Genomic DNA, 24,482 nt, shown 5'->3' with positions numbered 1-24,482 from the left:
TCCGTTAAATATAAACCTCACATTTGCAGTGCTTGAAAATTATAACATTTGTGTTGTATTCCACGATTTATGTTGACTCTTTAATCTGAACAGTTCGTATAAAGTTTCTTAAAAAATAAAATATACAAAATTTCCTTTATTTTTCCTTTATCATTTTTCCACTATAATTTCCTATGGAAATGCATGTGGTCCCTATTTAAAAGAAAGTAAAATGATTATAAATGATTATGTTACAATGACAAATTTTAAGCGAATGTAAAAAAATAATAGCTGTGAAAAACGTATTTATCTTAGACATAAATGCTTCTTTAATTAGATTTACAATTTCTATAACCTTAGAAATCTCTTTCGCGTAACGCAAGCAGGGCAATATTATCAATAACGTACAGTTTATAATGTTAGTTCATTGGCGATCCAATTTTATATACCTTCATCTTGACATTTTTCTTACTATGTATTACAATGTTGAAAATTATAAGTTAAAGAGACTATCTAAGGACTATTACTGAATTTTTTTTTAATTCTTGAAATAATTCGAGAAAAGTTATTAAGCAATAATTAATGAAATGAAAATGTTTGGCTTTGTATTGGTCGCTATATACGGGTTATTTTTTATTGACAGAACATTATAATATTGTATGTAAGGTGGTATTTATAGAATATATTATCATACAGAATTCTCAGAAAAGGTCTAACATATGCCTCATACTTAGTCAGATGACTTCAATGACAGAATAAATCAAATTAAATCGTAAATTAATAGTTACATCACAAAATATACGTTTTACAAAATTCCTAGTTTGACTTAATCGAAGGGTCAAGGGTCACAGACTGATTTCTGCGCATGCGTAGAGTTCATTGCATTTCCTACACGGGTCTGCTGCAGATTTCTCATTACAACTTCCGTAATATTTTTCATGGTAGATAGTTGTGGATTTCTAGATATTGTGATTTTTTACGGATTTAGATGACATCGAAACGGATTTTTATTGTGCGAGTGGATGGTTAGCATCCCCACTAGGGGGTTTACAAATGGATAGAAGCAAAATGGTCTATTTTAATGGCTCTATAAAGATCAGGGTTTGCGAAGCGGTGGATCTTAGACCTACCGACTTCGCTACCCGCCATCAAATGGGCCCGAATAAAGCGGTCCAGCCGATAGATCCTTATATTTCCATCGATATTGATGAAGTTTATGTGGCCAGAACGACTTCTAAACCCCGAACTTTGTCTCCGAGGTGGAAGGAGGATATAATAACTGAAATACACAATGGCCAAAATCTTGGAATAACCGTCTTTCATGACGCAGCCATTCCCCCGGACGAATTTGTGGCTAATGTATCGGTGCCGTTTGACGAATTAAAACACTCTTCGGAAATGTGGGTAAGTAATTTAGGTTATAAAAACAATAATGAATGTTTATGTTGATTAAAAGATTGGTTTAAGTGGATTATAGATGTATAATCAGTCCCGTTATGACGAGAGATGTGAGCCGATTCATTGATACGGTCTCATATTATTATTTCATTTTATTTCTCCTCTTCATAAATATTAATAGATCACGAGAATATTAACCGGGGAACGAAACAAATGATCAAATTTTGTTAATTAATGAATTTACTATGATATATCTTCTTTATTTTGAACAGGTTGACTTGGAACCCGCTGGAAAAGTGCGGATTATAGTTGAACTGAATGGATCTTTCTCGGACGGTAAGCTATGAGCACAATATCATTAACATATACTTGTCCCTTTGCTACGAGTGTATATCTCCCTTGAACTACTAATCATTAATTAGCACCCCAAGAGTAATTATAACCTTCGTTTCTGATCAATATGCCAATAAAAGGGTAATAAAAATGGCCCTAATGAACAATACTAAGCGAGTATGACGTCGTGAATGTAAGGTTGTGATACAGCCTATTTATGTTAATGAGTAAGGATTGCGATTTGGTATTGATACCAGAGGAAAATGTACACGCATTGCAACATTTCACTAGTGAGAGCACCCAGGCAGGTGTTTTATTCAGAATGCACACTAACAAACACAACATACATACAATATATGATGTGACCTATTTTATAACTAACGGTGCCGTAAGATGGTAGAAGGAATATGTAGGTCACGAGTATTCTCGTCATATGGCTCATAGAACCAATGTATTCTTATACACTAATCATAATAAGGTTCATAGCCTAATTTTCTAAAGAGAATAAGAGATAGGAGAATAGCATGGATTCCTTTACCTGTATGATTTATAGGTTCAGATTTGAAATGAAAAATATAAATGTAATAATTTTGTAATTATAACATCATAAAGGGGGTTTACTTCCTAGTAATTAAGAATAAAGAGTAAATAAAAATGGTGAAGAACTGAGAAAGGGGTTTTATTGTCAATATTTTCTCAATTGGTATATTGTAATACATTGATTGATACATTGTAGCATATATCTCAATAATACTGGGTCATTCCATATTTAGTATCTTTATCTGTAAGAAAGAACAGATTGATTATTAAGGAATTGGGGGTGGGGGGATATATTGCTTTACAACTGTATTGAGCAATATTTTAACAGTGACAATATATTGTTATTTAGATTGTACTGTATGTATATATGAAGTAAGTTTTCATGTACTATTATGGTATATGACCAATAATGCCCTGGAAGAACTTTTTACAAACCTATACTACACATATCTAAAGTAAATTTCAAATTAGTTGCCTTTACCTATTTCATTCATGAATGGAATAAGTGACAATTTTAAGTGATGAGATCAACCTAAAAGTTTGATTTATGTATACATATATATAATGCTATGTTATATTATGCAACACAAACGCCTTTCTTTTGAATATATATTTGCACATCCTTAAATAAAGGGCAGTCCCAGTTTTCTAAATCATTCTCCAAAGGCTAGAAATAAAATTGAAAATGTGATGGAATTGAGTAATTTTGATATGCCCACATGAAATGGAGGGTGTATATTGGCGTCAACCATGTCCATCTGTCAGCCTGTAGGTCTGTCAGTCTGTCCACAATTGCTTGTAAACACTCCAGAAGACACAATTCTTGACAGATTTTGACAAAACTTGGTGTAAGTGTTTGTATTCACCCAAGTATGAACCTTATTGAAAATCAGAAAAATAAAAAATATTTAGTATGAGTTATTGCTCTTGTTCTTGAAAATTCTTCAATTTTTAGCTTGTAAACATTCTAGAAGGCACAATTCTTGCCAGATTTTGACGAAACTTGGTGTGAGTGTTTGTAATCACTAATGATGAACCCTATTGAAAATAAGAAGAATTGAAATATATTTAGTATGTATGCGTAAACAGTAAATCTTGCTGGATTTTGACAAAACTTGGTAAAATTGTTCAATACTACCTTAAAAAGTTCAAAAGAAGTGTATGACTGAAGGTTGAATATTTCATACAGCTGATTGTTACTGTACTGCTAAATATCTTTATTCAAAATCAAAGCTGCCACTGGGCAAACATTACCTTGCCTGGCAAGCTATCTTCATGTTTTATCTCGTGTATTCATTGCCTACATGGTTTTTTTTGATGAATGAAGACTTGGGTGATATAATGCAAAAAAGGGGACTTATGGAGGTTAATGTTTTGCGACTTGACAACTTCGAAAACTCCTTGGGAAATGACAAATGACGAAATTGAGAGTAGTAGAAATAATTCATTGACAATTTCACATATTATCTGCTCAGCCCTTCTAGCTTGCAATCCCAAGCAATGCAACCATTTTCTGCTATGAGTGGGCCCCATATTGATACACATTTATCCATTTCTGAGACTTTTATGCAATATTTAGCATCTTTCAAAACTCTCTTTCTAAAAAGTTTTGATTTCAGTGTTGGCTAGTGATATTAAGTGAGAAGGAATTTATGAAAGTAGAAGAATGTTGATGGCAATTAGTGAAATTCCTTTCTACTAATATAAACATTTAATTTTACTTATAGATTACTTTCAAATTTATCCGTTTTATTTATCTTAATTTGTTAGGATTTTCCGTGTGATAAGGCAAAGTTAGACTTTCTTCATGTGCAACTGATTCAAAAAGGCTTATGTCCAGACTAACGCAAAGAGTCTGACATTGGCTGTCAATACTTTTTGTCGATTTGTATGTCTTTATCCAATGCTTATTGTTCATAGTGTCTACACCCCAGGTTTTTATCCTCTTGGACTCTTACCTTTGCTATTTTTTGGAAATCTATGGTACCTGTAAGTCGGTCACACATCATAAAAAAAGTAAATAGGGTAATTATTTTTTAGCATTGTAGATAGAGATGGCTGAACTGTATCAAATAATCGTAAAATGCTTATATTTAATTTTTCCTAAAGGTACAAGGTACTCCTTGGATTGTTCATTGCTACCCCCATCAGACTGTTACTCAACCTCACTAGTTACCAACTAAAGTTTTGTATTGAAAGGTGTTAATTAAGGTGCAGATTACACTGCTATTTCAAGGATTACTAAAGCATTGTTTTAGATCCTATGTAATAACAAGTTCAAGATAGGGAGTGAATGCAAAGTGTGTAATAGACCATGTATCAGTTAACAAGAGCACATCTTATGTTGATAAGTAGAGCGGTTAAATCAAACAAAGGAATAATGTAATATGAGTAAAAAATCTAACATTCAATTTTAGTGGTAAAGATCATTGAACCATATGATGCATATATATATACAACCAGGACCTGTGGCATAGCCAAATTTTATTGTCAAGGCTCCCCTTTCGGATTTCTGAGGGCACCAGTCATGGTGGGAGGTCATTGGGGGTCTCTTGCTGGAAAATTTTCTAATCAGTGAAGGCGGTGAATACATTTACATTTTGGCACTGAAAGTAGAATAAATTTTTAATTTTTTTGGGACCCAAGGTGGGGAACTTGGCACCATGCCAAGACTGACCAAGAAAAATGAAATATGTAGACCTTTGAATGTTAACAATGTTTTTGTTGACTTTTTTAAGGTATTATTGATAATTTTTCAAACCAGAGCATACTTAAAAGCACAATGCTAGTGTTGAAATCAAAGATATGTTTATAAGAGGGTTATTGGTCTCTAAATATTTCCTTCATCAGCTCTGATTCAGTTATGGAGCCGCGGTGGCTCAGTGAGTTAGACGCTTGCTCGCTAACCTGAAGGTCCAGGGTTCAATCCCGGTATAAGTCGAGATAATACTTTCGGATTTTTCAACCCGGTTTCCCCCTGTCAGTGATGCAGGTAAGAAGGGCTGACATGGAAAAAGCGTCTAGTCGTTCGGATGGGACAATAAACCGAGGCCTCGTGTGCTACAGGCTATGCACGTTAAAGATCCCTCGACAGTTGGAAATCGAAAAAGAGCAGGCTAATGCCGCTGTCCTGGCAAAATTTCCCTCATGGCAACCTGCATGGCGTTGCCCGTCTTTATTAGCCCACAAGGTGCAGAAGAGTAGGACGTAAAACTCCATTCATTTCATTTTCATTTCTGATTCAGTTATACAATCACTTTTCAGAATCAAAATTTTGACTTCAGGTTTTGTGGAATTAGATTGTTGTCACTTGCAGTGTCACTGTCAAGATTAATATTCATTTGCAGATATTATTGATGCCATAAGATAAGCAAATATTGTGTTCAGTTAGATGCAAAAGCAAACCAAGGGCAAGATATGGATGAGCATAAGTTGATTTTAAATGCTGACAAGATAAAGACTTTCACTGTCAATTTTACTGTATTGGATAGTTCAGGTGTCGAATGTGTTGCAGTGCAAGATACAGTCTATAATATTTCTCAGTAGATCAGCTGTTAAGGCCATGATCAGAGGACAATATACCTTTAAAGTCATTAAAACTGTCCAAATGATATAAAAGAGAGAAGTTGATAGATGGATAAAAAGGTATTTTCCCCAGGGCAGAATTAAATGAGCTTCACAAATTAGGTCATCTGGGTCATTTTAAATTATTTTACTGAAAATCTAAAAGTCCAATCAGTACTGTCTCCTTTCTTGCAAGCCGGTGACCACAAACTGCTTCACACTAAAAATTACAAACTGTGTACCAGAATTGATGAACATTTACAGTGCAGCAAGACATATGTATATAGTCTTCAAAGTACTAGAACTATATGAAAATCACCTAATCCTTAATCCTTTCAGAAAGAAAACTGAATTACAAATAATTGTTATCATGCTTGCCATTCATTTGACCAATCGTACATTAGTCTCAGAAACAGACTAGTTAACCACTCATCGTCAAAATTTGAACTTTCAAATCCTTGTGTCCAGAATTATACGAGTTTGAAAGTTTAAATGATGACATGTCTTTTCTTGAGACTCTTCCATCATATATTCAAGACTATAGCAAACTATGGCCTTGAAGTAGGGGTTATACAAACCATTGTTAAGCTATTTTATAAGATATTTGGCCTCCCCGAATAAAGTTATAAATGTGATGTAAAATGTTTGATTTAATGTCATTGTATATGAAACGTTTTTTTTTTTAACCAAATGCTTGATCAAGCATAACCAGTGTTCATGGTCGGCCTTGAACAATATTGATATTGAGGAATATTTAGGTTAATTTTATTGTTTACATTTTTATCATTATAAATCATTACAAATTTTATCTCACTTTCATGCCTGAAATCTGGTTTAGAAATCTGTTTAAAAATTGTTTCAAGTTTTTTTCAAGCCCAACCATATTAAGTTTTTTTTTTCAAAATTATTCCAATCAGGTCATAGGTTTTTCAAGGTCACTCCTAGCTAGTTTCTGTTTTTTTCAAGGATTTTCCCATTAATTTTTTTATTCCTGTCAGATTTGTTGTTTTTAAGATTCTGTGTTTTTTCAGGGTTACCAGTTTTTTATTGCCAAGGTTATTGTCATCAGGTTTCTAGTGTTTATTTTTTTCTGAGGTTACTCTGATTAAAGATGGGGTTTTCAAAAGTTAGTACTGTCAAATATTGGGGTTTTACAAGTTATTGACATCAAGTTTCTTGTGTTTTTACTTAGATTATTCTTATCAAAGATTGGGTTTTAATAAGCCCACATTATAATGTGGTCGTATATTGTAATCACCCCAGCAGTCGGCCCGTTCCGTTCACATTCTGCTAGACGTCACTTTTCAGGCTACAATTGTTCTTTATAGGTGTCTGTTTCTTATAGGTTATACCTATCTATTTTATAGGTTGTTACTCGTATTTCTGGTCTTTTTTCAAGGTTATTCCTGTCAGAGATAGGGGTTTCAAGGTTTATTTCATCAAATGTCTTAGTTTTTCAATTTTATTCTGATCAAAGTGTCAGTTTTTTCCAAGGTTATTCCATCAATTTTCTTTTTTTTTCTCAACATTTCCGTGTTTCTTTCATGTTACTTCATCAGGCAATGGTGTTTTGCACAGTAATTCCTTTCATGTTTGGTGTCTTTTAAGGTCACTCTCATCTGAAATTACCATCTTCATTAGCCCAATCAGGTGCAGAAATGTACTTCTCCATTCATTCATTTTCAATTCATCTGATTCTGGTTGTTATTTCATGGTTTACTCTTTTAGAACTTAAGGATATCACCATTATAAATGCTGGAAAAATTTTTGGAGTTTGCTTGAAAGTTTTGAAGTAATCTGTACCTGGATTGCCCAGTGTTTATCCTGATGTACCCCAAACCTACAAAGGCTCTAATGCTTTATAAGGACAGAAATCTGATAGTAGTCAATACTCAGAAATGTTACTCTTGTTCCCATGAAAATTCTGGTCTTTTTCTTCCATTATATTTTGCTTGTGATCTGAAAAGGTTGACTTGACCTCAAGAAAAAAAAACAGAAAAAAACATCAATGTTTTTTTCAAAAAATTGTGTCACATCCTATTCCAGTTTTCAAAGGCATAAACAGATTGAATTGTCTGACCTTAGAAAAATGTTTTATTAGATGTTGTTTTTATTTTCATGAAAGATTTAATGGTCTAATAATAAAACAGGTGAATAACCTTCATATTGATAGAAATTGGTTGTGACATTCATATAAATGTATAGATTATTACTAAAATAACTATACATCAGACTTTATACTATAATTAGCTCTAAATTACATCAAAATATTCAATCAAATTAATACCACATTTTTTACATTTTAATTCTATTATGATTCTTCAGTCATACTTTAGATCAAATTATTTGATAAACATGATGATGGAAAGTTTTTAAACCAAAAAAAATTCCAATAATGGGAATTTATATGACAACAAAGAAGGAAATTTTCCTTTCATTGAAGCAATTTGAATCCTCTGTTCATGATTGAAAAATAGAAGAATTATTGTAAACAGAATTGTTAATGCTGAGGTCACACATTCAAGGATCACCTCGCCGGTTCCACTAGGGATTAAATCTCACAGATGACCCCGGAAATGCCAGAAGAATTATTAACAGAATTTTTATCAAATATGTGCAAGCTTACATTGAGAATAGACTTTGTATTTCAGTTGGTTGGAATCTTATGATATAAGTTTGTTTTCAGATAGGGGTCTCTGTTTCAAATTGGTTTTATTTGGAAGGTCTGGTGACCTTGAACAAGTTTATTCTAATTCCAGTGAATCTGTAATGATAATTTTCCTTTTCCTTCTTCTCTCACATGAATCCTTAAAAGAACAGGTCCGCCATTCTTTTTAACCAATCATATTTTACTCTCCGAAACAGAATTTTTTTTAGCTAAGCCAATCAGTAATAGTGCGTCCAGAATTATCCCTGTTTGAAAGTTAGTCTGTAATATATAGAAAAACCATTATAGAAATAATGAGTAAAATTTCTAGTTTGAAATATTTTTAAATGAATTATGCGATTTTCGAACATTTCTAGTACTACTGAAGACTATTTACATATATTCAAGACTCAAATCAACCCCCCAAAATGGCACGCCTGGCCCTTTAAGGAAATCAAAGGATCCTAAACCGTGAACCTAACACATATGCATCACAAATATACTATTATAGAGAGGGTTGACCATTGATAGAAACCGATGCCTGTGGAACCTAAGCTATCATCCTTGTAGAATATAAAAATATTTCCAATGATGATTTGGTTCTCCTCTATTTCAAAATTATGCTTAATGTTTAGATTGAAAATTATGATTACTAGTAATCCTGGATTTGGTGTCATCCTTTTTAAGAGAGTACACATGACTTTATATTCTGAAACTGTGTACTTAATTTATATCAACCCCTCATCTAAAACTATGTTATCAATTGTCCTCATAGTTAATTGGTTGAAAAGTGTTATGTTAAGAAGCATTCATATGATCCATAAAATAATATCCTCGTATTCAAATTTTGGGTGTATCCAAGAAGTAAAAATAGAAAATCATGATATTAGGGTCTAAATATAGATATTGAAAGTTTATTGTTATGTTAAATAGGGTTTTACAATAATCATAGGGGTTTGTTAGGTCATGAGTGAAAAATAATTTTAAAAACTTTAGTTATAATAAGATATTAAATTATTTTTCAAGGGTGTTGGGGCTTGTAAGAAAAATTTTAAAAGCTATTATATTAGGTGTTTTATGCAGTTTATTTTTTGTGAATAAAGAATTGTTATATAAGTTAATTTTTTGAATGTTAATGCATTTTTCAGTCAAATGAGGCAATACAAAAGTTGGGAATAATAGCTTTACTCAAAAAAGACTATATCTGCACTGCAAGCAACAAGTAGTCAAGACAAATTTATTCAGTAATGAATATGTACTGTGAATAAGGGCTGGGTAGCGATTACCAAATTGAGATTGATTATCTATGGCAGACTATCGATCAATAGTCAGATTAATAATCAAAATATTTTAATTGAGAAACCCTGTAAATACTAAATTAAAAAACAGGCCAAAATTCTTAATTTCTTGGGTTATTTTTGTGTCATAGAAGTATATTGTTGCTGTGATCTGTCTGTGATAGTTTATTGTAAGTTATGTGGAAGAGATTACTAGGCTACTTGTTAAGAGTTACACTGGAGAAAATGTATCTGATGTATAATCAATTTTGAAATTTGATAATCGAAAATCAAAAAGTATAAATTTGTAGCGATGATAATCGATTAATGCGATGTTTTTTTAACCAGCTCTACTGTCAATATGTATTGTGGTATGTCACATTTCAATGTATCAGCATTATGTATATCCTTGCTGTTAATTTAAAAATTGTATTCGATAATGGTAACCTACAGTCATTTGGTAATAAACAGTCATTGTAAGGACAAAAAAAAAAATACCAAAAAAAAATCTTTCATTTTACCCATCAAACAGTTAAAATACTCAAAAGAAAATATCAAATATTGCATGCCAATTTTTGAATATAAAGAATAATATAACAGGTTAAACGTAGAATAATGAAGTGTGTAAGGCAGTTAAAATCTATTATTTTTTAGCTTGGTATAATCATCCTGAATGAGTAATAATCATTATGGTGTTGCATCACTCTAAAACGCAATAGAAACCAATTATTCACTCTCAATTATATTGATATTTTTCTTGATAGAATCCTTGTAATGGCTACTCTCATTTATTAGGACCTTTTTCTCAGTGGGGAACAGAGAAAATTGATGTGATTAACAATATCTTGTAATGAAAACCATTTCTTCTCAAAGCGTCTCATAAAGTTTCTGAAAAATTTTGTTGGAGGTACATGGTGTTTTGCTCTTTTCACAATTTTCCCTACAAAACATTCATTAGGTAAACCATCATAGTAAATTAGTAAAAAAAAACACTAAATTTGCATAAATGTGTCTGATTGTGAACTTATTTTCCAACAATAGAAAAGCAGCAACTGAAACTGAAGGAAATATTCAAGATACTGTCGTCTAACAGTACATTTATAAATATTTCATTGACTGATTGTGACTGGACATAATAAGCAATAATAATTTAGATGAAAGATGACCGATTTCTCAGGTTACTAATATCTGCTGGTGATGTAAGTTGTGGAGGCTTTTTAATCTATAAATTGATAAAGGAATCCTGTCTATAATTAATTTGGCTTGCTCAGATATGAGGGGGTGGGTAACCATCCCTCCAGCATCATATAATAGTGTACTTAGTAGTATTTCAGTTTAGTCTATGAAGACTACAATAAATGGGTTAGAGCATTATTAGCTTGACATATTTTGCATATTTAATGCTTAAAGCTGATAAGTAATAAAGTGAATTTAAATTATAGGAGAAGTTAATAGAATTGTTCAAAAAATCATGTAAACAGATATATCAATTTTCGTAAACATTGCAAAATCATTCTTTGGTTTTAAATTAAGCTGCAAAGATGGAGCATTCCTTGTTTTATAACCTTTTTTTGCTAACAGACATTGTTAAAAAAGTATGAATTTCATAAAATTTTCACTATATCATTCAGTTTTAACTCTGATATTTTAAAATATACCAAGTTAATCTGCACATACTCGCATTTTAATAACATTCAAATTTGAATAAATTCCATGTTTTATCTTTACTTATCTATTTCTATAGATTTCAGAGCTTCTTTCCTAACTCTGTAGGGTTTTGGGAATTTAAATCCGAAAAAGGTATCTGCATTATATTCCAAACTGTATTATTTCAGTATGAATCTGGGATTATAATAAATGGAAACTCTTCTGATCTCAAAACATTTTGGCAAGAAAGAAATTAAGAAATTACCGCATTATATATTTGAATAACCGTGTACTGCTGGGATGTAGGCCAATGGGGTGAAATTTGAAGAATATGAGGAAGTTTAAGAATGAGTGGAATTTGAATAGTGGGTGTATAGTGGAGTGAACATTCTTATTGTTTTACAATATTAGATTATGATCAGTATATTGATAAGTTATTTAATGTCTTTTGGTATTATCCAGATACGTCAGTATGTTCAATTTTGACAGATCATGTCTAAAAATGTAGACCTACATATTTTACGAACATTCTTGGAATGATTTGAATTCAATTGAAGGTTTGACCTTACTAGTAGTCAATTTGGTGCTACAAACTTAGGTTTTTCAACAGGAATGTTGTCGTATTGAAGTGGATTTAAAGAATTGATTACAAATTGCAGAAGACTGTCTTAATGTTGTTGCTTAGTTGTACTATTAGATAACTATTATGGCGTGAATTTGATTCATTTTAATTAAGCTAAATTTAAAATATTTTCAATTGGTATCCTGTGAATTTCATATTTACCTTTAAGGTTTTAAAGCTAATACATTTTTGAGTGCTTATGGTTATCAAAAAACATGTACATTTTCTTGATAAAATTCTTCTTGATTGGAAAATTCAACATAAATTCGAGAAAACAATAGATGATATTTCTAGAAGAACAAGCCTTGTATATAAAATTATATAACAAATAAACAAATGGTATAATGATAATTGAATTACTATAAAAATAATAGGTCAACCTTGATATTTATTATTATCATCAATACTCTCTTTATTAAAGGGACAGATTTGCCATTTTCCAAGGTTGATTCGGGTCTTGCATATATATATGTAAATAGTCTTCAGAAGTACTTGAAATGACTGAAAGGCGCATAATTCCTTCAAAAATTATATTGTCAGAACACTCTGATTTTCTTTGATAAAGAAGAAAATTTAAATAGGTCCTTGTAAAAAATGAACGCCCTGCAATTAAGTTATGTCACAAAATTCCAAAATGTATTGATAAACATATCTATCAGGAGCTGCTCCTTGTATTAAAATGTAGCCTGCAGAAAGAATTACGATAGATACTAATGATATAATTAATGAGTATATTGTTTATAAAACTTTGACATTTCTTTTTCTTCATTGGTATCTCATTAAGAGAGATATATTATTATGTTTTACCAGCTTCTCAAGTTAAAATTAAAATATTTTTAGTATCTTGGTCTTACTTCAAGGTTTCTAAAGTGAAAAATATCCTAGAGAGGTTGTGTGGAATAATTGTTTTTTTGGATTTTTTTTTTTATCTTAACATTAATTTAATGTAAGTATTATTTATGCATTGGAGTCCACCAAAGAAGAAAAAAACTTCTTAAAGTTGATAGAATTGAAAAGATCTTTCTTAAGCTTTTTAAAAACTGACATATATTTGGAAATGCAGAAATATTTAATAGATATGTTTTGATTAAAATTACTGTATTGGTCAGAACATTATCAACACTGACTATATAATCACTTTCAGCTCTTGAGTTTAATTTCAAATCTATAATACTTAATACTGTATCGAGTGTTCTTTTTACCATTTTTTGATGCCTTATTCAAATTCACAAAAACGTTTATCAAACTGAGCAACTCTTTTGAAAAGTCAGCATCGTTTATGTATTAATTTTGTTATTTTTATGACACAAACAATTCTTCAAAGTCTATCAGGTTGTGATGCATACTTGAATACCAGTCATTCAATGTCTTGCCCACCAAATCTCTTACAGGAGTATGCTGAGGGGTGTGATCAAATATTTTATTTGCATTCATTCATGTCCTTCATTTAAATGTAATCATTTATAGTAACACATCTTATTAGGGCGGGGAAAGTTTTTAAGGAAGATTTAAAGTTATTATCTAAAGTCAGCAATGTAATCAAAAGTAGGATGTATATCTCCATTCATTTCATTTCATTTTCAATTTGAATGTATTTACAGGATATTCAGATGACTGTCTTTGTATAAATATAGTTTTATACTTATATATATAAAAATTCTCAAGAATACCTGTAAGAAATATATTGATCTGTAAGAAATCTATTAATGTGCAAGAATACCCGTAAAAATATATATTAATGTGCAAGAATACCTGTAAGAAATATGTAAGAAATATATTAATGTGCAAGAATACTGTACAAATATATTAACGTGCAAGAATACCTGTAAAAAAATATATTAATGTGCAAGAATACTTGTACAAATATATTAACTTGCAAGAATACCTGAACAAATATATTAATGTCCAAGAATACCCGTAAAAAAATATATTAATGTGCAAGAATACCTGTAAGAAATATGTAAGAAATATATTAATGTGCAAGAATACTGTACAAATATATTAACGTGCAAGAATACCTGTAAAAAAATATATTAATGTGCAAGAATACTTGTACAAATATATTAACTTGCAAGAATACCTGTACAAATATATTAATGTGCAAGAATACTCGTAAAAAATATATTAATGTGCAAGAATACTTGTAAAAAAATATATTAATGTGCAAGAATACCTGTACAAATATATTAATGTGCAAGAATACCTGTAAAAAATATATTAATGCAAATTAAGGATATTAAGTAACAAAAGAGGGGAATTTTTTGACTGTTTTTCGGAGAATTGACTTCATGATTTGTATTGGCTACAAAAATTGCATAATAATAGGAAGTAATACCATGACTGAAGGTGGGAAATATTTGGGCAACCACCTAAATGAAGTCATTTGCCATTCAATTCTGACATACATCATGCAATACAGTGAGTGGTAGTAGGAGGGTATTTGTTTAAGTCCACCTATTAGAAAATGAATGATATTTACATATCAATAACTGACTCCTTCATACAATACCTTCAATACAAATTTAGATTCTTTTCTCATTTAGTGCAAAACATGGAATGTATTATTATTAAACTATTCAACCAATGAAAATAAGCTATTCAAGAGTAAAGATTGATAAGAAAACTTCCGTGACTGGGAAAGGTAACCAGGATTTATTATATAAACCCTATTTCACAATCAAACGAAGTATACAAGGGTTGAAAATCAAATGCTGTTTTTTGAAGGGGTGGCAAAATTTTTATATGACACATAGAAAATATTTTCTTTTACACATGAAGGTGATTTACATGCACTTACATTTTATTTCAATCAAATCTGGAATATTTCCTTCATAGATTTAACATTAGATTTAAGTTTCAATGATAAAATACTTTCACTGTTAAAATAGTGCTCAGAGCAATCGTAAAGCGATTTAGATGAAATATCGATGTAGTGGTTTGTCGAGATCTACGTCGTGCATATTGTGGTTCCTGTACATGGTATATTAGTACTTGTTGAATTCCATGTAGGATTATTTTCAACTGTCCTCTTGAACCATCTGGGATGTATCATGTTAAACCAACTGGGATTGTCTAGTCCTCTCAACCCCAAAGTATTGGTTTAGTCCTTTTAACTCAAATGAGGTGCCTCTTAACCAAACTGGGATGTCCTCTTAACCAAACTGGAACAGGTCCTCTTAACCAAACTGGGAAAAACTGGGACAGGTCCTCTTAACCAAACTGGGACAGGTCCTTTTAACCCTACTGGGACAAGTCCTCTTAACCCAACTGGGACATCCTCTTGACCCAAACTGGAACATGTCTTCTTAAACCCAATTGGGACAGGTCTTCTTTAACCCAATTGGGTCAGATCTTCTTAAACCCAATTGGGACAGGTCTTCTTAAACCCAATTGGGTCAGATCTTCTTAAACCCAAACCCAATTGGGACAGGTTTTCTTAAACCCAACTGGAAGAAGTCTTCTTAAACAAACTGAGACGTTGTCTTAACCAAATGGTATATTGGAAATGATCTCATAACCCAATTGGGACATTAAGACAACTGGGACATTGTAACCATGCTGAGACAAGTGCTCTTAAAGGTGCAAGCACACAAATATTATCGACCAAGACCAACCCTAACCCATCTTGGAGATAACCTTTTAACCAAGCCATCTTGAATCATCTTAACACAGCTTTGGCGTCCTCATAACCCAACTGAGACAATTCCTTTTAATCCCATATCTTGAATGTCCTCTTCGTTTAACATCAGTGTATATATATTATTGTTTGTATGATATATGATCCCATCATTATAAGGGTGTTCACATTTGTCACATGGTGTATATAGGTGGTGTTTTGATCACCCGGTATATAAATATATCAATTGGTTGAGAGTTACTATTCATCAATATGTAGGTGGTGGGTGTTGTCCTAGTTACTTAACAAATCTTATCTTACATCCTGGTCCATTATCATGATTCAATGTAGTAATCCTGAGACTATTCTTAGTTCAATGACACATGTCAATTCAGCACCATGATCATAATTTGTTTGTATATTAGGGCTAAACATTAGATACTATTGAGTGTTGTTTACTCATACATTTAAAACTCCCAATATATAACAGGGCCCTACATGTATACTTGGAAGAGTCAATAAGTACATACATTTAAAATAAAATTACAAAATATACTCCATGAAAGGGCTATAATGTCTCAATTACTCTGATTTTATTGTTTAAAATCGGAAATTGAAATAAATAACATATTTGTTTACAGCCATTTCTTTATCAACCAGAAAACTGGAATGAAATGCTATATCAAGGATAATTACTTCAAAACATATTCTATTTCTGTTCATAAAATGTGCAAATAACAAATCAATTGGAAAACATTTGAATAATGATGAATATTATTGTTTACATCTTCAAGTTGTTGTGTTTAAATTTCTGCTTGTTTAATCACAATAATTGTGAATGCCGTCATAAATTGAATGTCAGTGCCGAGCATTTTGCTATCTGAGAATGTTAACGGAGAGCTTGAGGCCTATTGATGTCAAACTCTTACAACTTGTATACAAGTCAATGATGTCATGTGACTGTATCAATACCATGCCTGTAGCTGCATTCTTTTACAAATGTCTATTGGCGTACGTTTATTATATCACATGGACCAATGATAAAAACTGCTTCAATCTCTAAATATAACGTCGCTTTCTAGTCATCCAGAATAGAAAACCTTGCCAAATATAGTCTTTTTTACCAAAAACAGGAATTATTTGTTCAGTTTTGGACAAGATTAGGATATTTATGACTTTTCTTTTGGCAGATTTCTAAAACTAACAGAACCTGGACCCATTTTGATGAAAATAACCATATATTTTTATAATCTATCCCAGATCAGTGTTACCTCTTTCAGAATGGTGTCAAATGAATTAGGAATAGTGATAGACAATCCTTGAACTTCCACCCGCTTCTTTTTTATTAAAATTCAGGAACTTTATAACAGAAATTATCTACATCAGGTAACATCTGGAGTCTGAATCAATGATAAGGTGGTTAGATATTAGCTAACTATATAAAGACAATATTTATCCAAATCACACTTTAATCAGTTCAAGACAATTTTAACCCAACTGGATATGTCTTCTTAACCCAACTGGGACATTTTCTTTAAAATAAGATTAAACTTCTGTTAAAAATATAATTTATGTGAACAAATGAATACATGCAAAATATTTTGTTTGTGGATCATAACAAATGGGGAAGGGGTGGTATTGTATTGTATATTAAAAATACTTAAGCGTATGACACAGTCTGTTTAACCTGCATATAAATTTCACAAAAAATTTTTCTATATATTTTGACAAAAGATAAAAGTACAAATTATGTTCTCAGGTGTAAATTTTATTCAGCATACAAATCAGTATAGTATATAGTAGTCTGAAATGTGCGTATCCATGTTTTCCCAGTGCTAATGCAGATATTGCCGAATGACTATTTTGATGTCCAAAAAATGTTAATCTTGATGTTGAATACCCCTGCCTCTTCCCAAGTCTAGAGTTTTGGTGATAAATAACTTTGATATAAGCTTCTATTGACACTTTAAGCAATTTAGTGGGTATTCAACTTTATAATCTCCCTTGTCAGTGCATTGAATGTGATTTTTCTGACTTCAGAAAGCTTATTATTGTACAGATATATGTTTTAAGGTTAAAAACTACCTATAAATCATATAATTACGGGCAAAAAGTAATTTAAAAAATTGCATCCGCTATTGATTGAATTATGTTGAAAGTGTTGTTCAGTTTTATCCTTATTCATTATAGTCTTTGGATGCTTGAAACAAAGTGTAGATGATTTGGAAAGAAAGTAGCAGAAGAAGACTTTTCTCTATGCATATTGGAATTTTAGATATATTTTTGTGATTTGCCCATTTTGAAAATAAGTGAGCAATAGTGACTTAATGAAGGTTAAGGATATCGCTGATAAATTATGATAAAGATTTACTCGTTCCCTATCCCATTCAGACTGCATTTTTGTACTTCTTACAGATATAAATTTTTTACGTGGCATTTAATTTTTAGTTTGCAATACAGTAACTGATGTGTACCTTCTCGTTATTTCAGACCAACCAAAAGAGAAAGTGTTTAAAGAGAAAGATCTTGTGATACGAAGGCGAGGGGCTATGCGAAGACGTGTACATCAAGTACATGGACACAAATTTATGGCCACATTATTCCGGCAGCCAACATTTTGCTCATTATGTAAAGATTTTATTTGGTAAGTTGAGTATAATATGAGTTAATAATTTGATAAAGAAATAATTTCCCTACTGTTCCAATTTTTGTAGTTTTATTTTCCTGTCAGACTTTGCATTGTAAGGAAAGAATTGACCTTCATCACAACCCCCAAAACTTCACAGTGCACAATACCATCTCCTGGTTAATGTCCCTGGAAACTGGAAGCCAATTTTGAATTTAACCACCGTGGAAATGGACAAGCATCAATTAAATTATGCTGATTATGATGTTATATATTTTAGGGGGCTGTTTAAACAAGGCTACCAATGTCAAGGTAAGGTCAAATTTAATCAGATAATTCTGTTATTTTCATAAAGGTATATACAGAATCTAGAATCTACATTCATCAAGTGACAGTTAGTTGATAAGGAGCCTGGTCAAACATCATCATTTTAGGGGACTTTACTTGATGTTATAGTTTGACCTTCTTGGCCAATACATACAGACAATTATACTAGCCAAGGAAATACAGTCAAAACATACTTCCTTGCTACCTTTTCCACAGTGTCCAATTAACAAGTTAAACCATGGCTAGGGTTTCTTATTGCTATTGGGTCAGAGGAATTTTGTGTAAAAATTATACACATCAAGTAATGACATTTAATTAAATATCAAATTTTGAAATGGAAACCTCTGCCCACACCCACACAACCCCACGGTCATCTTCTCTCATCCACAGATAAATTTGAACTTATAGGCCAAAAAGTACATGTCTGAAGGGTAGGCTATGCACTCTTCTATGCTCGAGTAGTTATCCAAGACTTATAGAAGAATATAGATTGAAAATTACATTTGAACTCCTATTTGCATAATATTTATGATCATTATGTTATATTTTGTAGTTTGTACTTGTGTGGTTCATAAAAGATGTCATCAACATGTTGTCACAAAATGTCCAGGGTCTAGAGAAAGTGGTACGGATGAGGTATGAATCACTATATTAATCTCTTGTACTTTAGTTTCTCCTGTAGACTGAATTGAACTTCGGTTATGAATTAGTGTGCTTCCAAATTGTTTAAAAAAAAGTCCTTGATAGCATTTTGAAATACATTCAAAAGGCTTGTGTCTGAAGCAAGGTTATGACATCATTGACAATATTTGCTGAAATATATTTTAACAGTCATTTCACTCTGTATGATACTGAAAATCAAGCCCTTTTAGTTGATAACTTGTAATATTAGGAGGCAGAAGGAGCAATTCTTGAATTTACAGACTTCTTTTAAGAGATTTATGCCATTTCATTTCCAAGAGATTTATCTCTAATCTATCAATAGTAATGATGTCATGCTATATTTTCAGGCTGTTGGAACACGATTTAATATTAATATTCCTCATCGTTTTCAATGCCACAATTATAAACGCCCATCTTTTTGTGATCATTGTGGATCTTTATTATATGGTATTATTAAACAAGGTTTACAATGTGAAGGTACGTTGTGTCTTGAATTTATAAAATGAATAATATCATAATATTCTTCATTAAAGACATTTTTAGCCTAATATTTTACCTTGGTGAAGTTATTATTATAAAGTGGAGTTATGTTGGAAGTAAATACATGAACAGTGATTACTCTGAATGTAGGCCTATTTTTGTTTTATGTAAGTCCATGGTTTTTTTAATGTTATCGGTTCAGGTATTAAAAGGACTTCTCTGTTTTCAGTGTGTAAAATGAATATACATAAAAGATGTCAAAAAAATGTACCTAATAATTGTGGGATCAACCTACGTGATATGGCCCAAGCTTTACAGTCTATGGGAATCTCGGGAGATAAGCTCAGTAAGAGGCCCAAAAAGGTAAGAAATAGTTCCTCTTGTTTAATAGAACCCATTGGCCTATTTTGCAAAAAATCTCACAATTGTTGCAAATGTGGCATATTAACAACAAAATTGAATGTAAGGCTACCACTTTATAATCAAACATTCAGATGATCTTAACCCCAGATTTCTTCAATTTCTTTTCTTTGCCGAGATTTCCTTAAAGATGATTTTCATACATAATTTATGTTTGAAATTGTTTCTTCTAGGGCAAGGATTCTTGAATGACATTCCTTTTTAACAATATATGTATATTTCAGGCATCAATTAGTGAATCACCCAATAGAAATACTTGTAATTTACATGAAAGATCATTATCATCACCTATTCCTATGCTGCCAAGTAAGTACTGTACATGCAAGTTATTTGCAGAAGCCGATATTGAGACATCTTGCCTTTGGAGAGCCGTGGTTATTCAGTGAGTTAGACGATTGCTCGCTAACCTGAATGTCCAAAGATTCAATCCCGATATAGTTTGAGAGAATACCTTTGGATATTTCATCTTGGTTTCCCCATGTCAGTGATGTGGGTCTGAGGAGCTGACATGGAATAAGCCACTAGTCATTTGGATGGGAGAACTTTGAAGATCTAAGATCCCTTGACAGTTGGGAATAGAAAATTAGTAGGCTGATGTCCTGGCAAAATTTCCCTCATTGCACACTGTATGTCATTGCAGTCTTCATTAGCCTAATTAGGTGCAGAAAAGTAGAACGTCAAACTCAAATCATTTCATTTTAATTTCAAAACATTGTATTACATTTTTACAATATTTGTAATTGCAGCAAATGATCAGCATAGTTCTCAGACAAGGAGTCCCTCAGCAGAAAGAGGTCGTAGCAAGCCAAAGCATAGACTATCAGACTTTCACTTTATCAAAGTTTTAGGCAAGGGCAGTTTTGGCAAGGTGGGTACATTGTTTTGAACATTGACTCAGTTTAAGTTTAATTGAGCCAAATGGTGCCAATTAACACTCGGAAGTATAAGTTTTAAAGAAATGGATATATTCAAACATTCATCATCATTAGTGTTTAAATATTTGAAACCTATGGTCAAATTTGCAAAACAATAAATACTTTAGTCGTCACATGTGAAAATATTGTCCATGTCATACTGTGAAATCCTCACCAGAACAGCTGGTTTAGAAATAAATGGTGAACTTAACTTTATTTTATACTATATAACATGTTTAATATAACTGTTTAATATGATCTATAGGTAATGTTAGCTGAAAGAAAAGGTTCAGAAGAAGTGTATGCTATAAAAGTGTTAAAAAAAGATGTGATAATACAAGATGATGATGTAGAATGTACAATGACTGAAAAAAGAATTCTGGCATTGTCAGCTAAACATCCTTTTCTTACAGCTCTTTATTCCTGCTTTCAAACAGAGGTAAGTCCTTAAATCTGATTTAAATTTTTCAAAACTCTGTTTTGATATGTGTAGATACAATTGCCTAATGGCTTTTTATTATTAGCGATGAAGTTTGAAAATTTTTTGGCCACACCTTCAAGAAAAAGGTTAATGCCAATTATTAATCAATCAAGCTTTTAGGTACATTTTGTGATTCAAAATGTATTTGATATGACAGATATAGCCAGCAATCTCATCCTTATCATGTTTGCAAGTTTTGCATTAATATGCTGATATAATGTTGTCTTGCCACTTTATAAAGGCAATAATTATCAATACATGAAATGAACAAATTACAAAATCTATACATTGATTGAAAAAAACAAACAATTTAAATCGGCCTCTATAATGACCGCTAGCAATTAGTTTTTCACTAGAAGCGTGTTTTACTAATTATTTACGTTTAATATTTCAGGAGCGATTATTTTTTGTAATGGAATATGTAAATGGAGGTGATTTAATGTTCCAAATTCAAAGAGCACGCAAATTTGATGAACCTAGAGCAAGATTCTATGCGGCTGAAGTAACGCTTGCACTTATGTTTCTTCATCGACATGGAATTATATATAGGTATGTATGGTTTAACTAAACTAGGGGCTAGAGTGATTGACAAGGAATAAGTTACTTACATGGCACAGAAGGCATTATTTTCTAAAATCGTAGCCAGTGCTCACTATAACCTCAAAGCTTTCTCAAAGGCTCGGATTTTTTCATATTTTAATGAAGATTTCTATTTGAAATCAAATGAAATTGTAGGGGATCATTAATAGAAATGTTCACTTTTGAAAATTGGAAGAGGGTAAAGAGACGTTGTTATCTTAAAAACTTCCTTCATTTTACTTACATTACTATTAATAATCTTCAATGAAAATAAAGTTGTGAAAATAGTTGATTTAACCTAGTAAAGGGAGGTAACTATTCTATTAAATCATTACAGAGATCTGAAACTAGATAATATATTACTGGATGCAGAAGGTCATTGTAAAATAGCTGATTTTGGTATGTGTAAAGAAGGAATGTTTGAAGGCAAGACAACTCAGACATTTTGTGGTACACCAGATTATATAGCACCAGAGGTAAATATCATACATTTTGGATTTTAAAGATCTCTTCTGCTGATTCCTTTACCAAAATGCCATATAATCAGGAATTAGTCTTTACTAAGTGTTTGTCTGATGACATACATTTGCTATATAATTGTTAAAGTGATTTATCGATCTGATATTATGAAAACTGATATTCTTCACCTCAAATGAAAACAAAAATGTGAAGTTGTTTTTCTTGAAAAGCATAATTATATAATGAAGTTATAGTCAGTTTTTAGCTGAGTAGTTTCTGTGAGTATTTATTTAATGTTTCTTCGTAATTATTAATCCCATGTATGATTATAAAGTTTTAGACAGTTTTGTTGTTTATCCAATGGACTTGAAGCCATTTTGTCTGTTCACATGTGAGTGTTATTCTTGACCTTTCCCCATTTCAGATTCTGCAAGAATTAGAGTATGATGCTTCAGTAGATTGGTGGGCACTAGGAGTATTAATGTATGAAATGATGGCTGGTCAACCACCATTTGAAGCTGATAATGAAGATGATCTATTTGAATCTATTCTACATGACGATGTATTATATCCTGTATGGTTGAGTAAAGAAGCTGTATCAATTCTCAAAGGAGTGAGTAGAGAGCAGATGATTACATTGTATATATTAATTGCTTGTCAATCCATACATCACAGTATGCGTGCCATAATATGCTTGATGTATTGTGTGGCCATGTATCAATAGTTTAAATACTAGGCATACCAGATAAACATGTATTGACATCATCCAAATACAAGTTGCATTGCCTAAGCATGATTGAAAAATCAGTTCTATCAACCTAAGCATTATAGCACCATAGAAAATGTTTCCTCAAAAAAAAATTTTGCCACACTATCTTGGGGAATTTATGTATTGTTGTACAAAATTAACCCATTCCATTTCTAATTTATCAAAATTCTTTTTACAGTTTATGACAAAGAATCCATCAAAGCGTTTAGGCTGTGTTAAAGTACAAGGACTGGAGAAAGCGATTTGTTTGCATCCCTTTTTCCAGGATAAGATAGATTGGGAGTTATTAGAACAGCGTAAAGTAAAACCACCTTTTAAACCAAAAATTGTAAGTTATCAGAAATACTATCAAACATCAAACAAAATCTCATCAGAATTATCATTAATTGCTGAAATAAATGGTTACAGAAGTGAGAAGAAGTTTTAAATATTTTTAAGTTTTTAAGCTTTTTTTGTATGCAGAATAACAGAATTTTTAACATGCATTTGTATTTGCAAATTTTCAAAATGGGATATGCTTGGTTTGAAATTCACAATGTTAGAAATTTTACCATCTTGGCTCATCTTTGAAATTTTTGTCCATCTTGCTCCTTCTTAATGTTTTCACTATTACATGATCATCATAAAGACAAAGTGCATATTTTAACAAATTTGAATTGACCGCTTGTTCTTGAAAATAGCTTTCATATTTTACCTGCTTGTTCTTGAAAATAGCTTTCATATTTTACCCGCTTGTTCTTGAAAATAGCTTTCATATTTTACCCGCTTGTTCTTGAAAATAGCTTTCATATTTTACCTGCTTGTTCTTGAAAATAGCTTTCATATTTTACCCGCTTGTTCTTGAAAATGGCTTTGATAAAGACCTATCTTATTTCATCTCTTAATTTAATTCTTATTGTAGAAATCAAAGACAGATGCCAATAACTTTGATAAAGATTTTACATCAGAAGAACCAACTCTGACCCCTGTCGAACCTGAAGAACTACGTGCAATTAATCAAGAAGAATTCAAAGGTTTCTCGTTTATAAATGAAGATTATGGAAAATTAGAGCTGGAATCACCACCTCCGGCTCATTGATTATTAGCTTTTAGGCAATTATACCTAATTTAATAAATTACCTACATTCATATAGATATAAGG

The 24,482-nt window shown here is 31.6% G+C and overlaps 1 protein-coding gene across 1 annotated transcript; it reads left to right on the top strand.

Annotated features, from left to right (window-relative positions):
• Positions 1–1,032: 1,032 nt before the first annotated feature.
• Positions 1,033–24,419, top strand: LOTGIDRAFT_127378 (hypothetical protein; the record flags this gene model as incomplete). The annotated part of the gene is made up of 15 exons (XM_009063299.1): positions 1,033–1,383; positions 1,650–1,713; positions 18,114–18,267; positions 18,530–18,561; positions 19,130–19,212; positions 19,587–19,716; positions 19,949–20,082; positions 20,364–20,454; positions 20,886–21,007; positions 21,319–21,492; positions 21,929–22,083; positions 22,451–22,589; positions 22,997–23,185; positions 23,520–23,669; positions 24,243–24,419. The coding sequence occupies 15 exons, from the start codon at positions 1,033–1,035 to the stop codon at positions 24,417–24,419; spliced, it is 2,145 nt and encodes a 714-aa protein (XP_009061547.1).
• Between the last annotated feature and the right edge of the window lie 63 nt (positions 24,420–24,482).

The sequence above is a fragment of the Lottia gigantea genome, assembly GCF_000327385.1.
Source record: "Lottia gigantea unplaced genomic scaffold LOTGIsca_57, whole genome shotgun sequence".
In the NCBI taxonomy this organism is placed as follows: Eukaryota; Metazoa; Mollusca; class Gastropoda; family Lottiidae; genus Lottia; species Lottia gigantea.
Note: the sequence above shows the minus strand (reverse complement) of the source record. Positions and strands in the feature narration are given on the sequence as shown.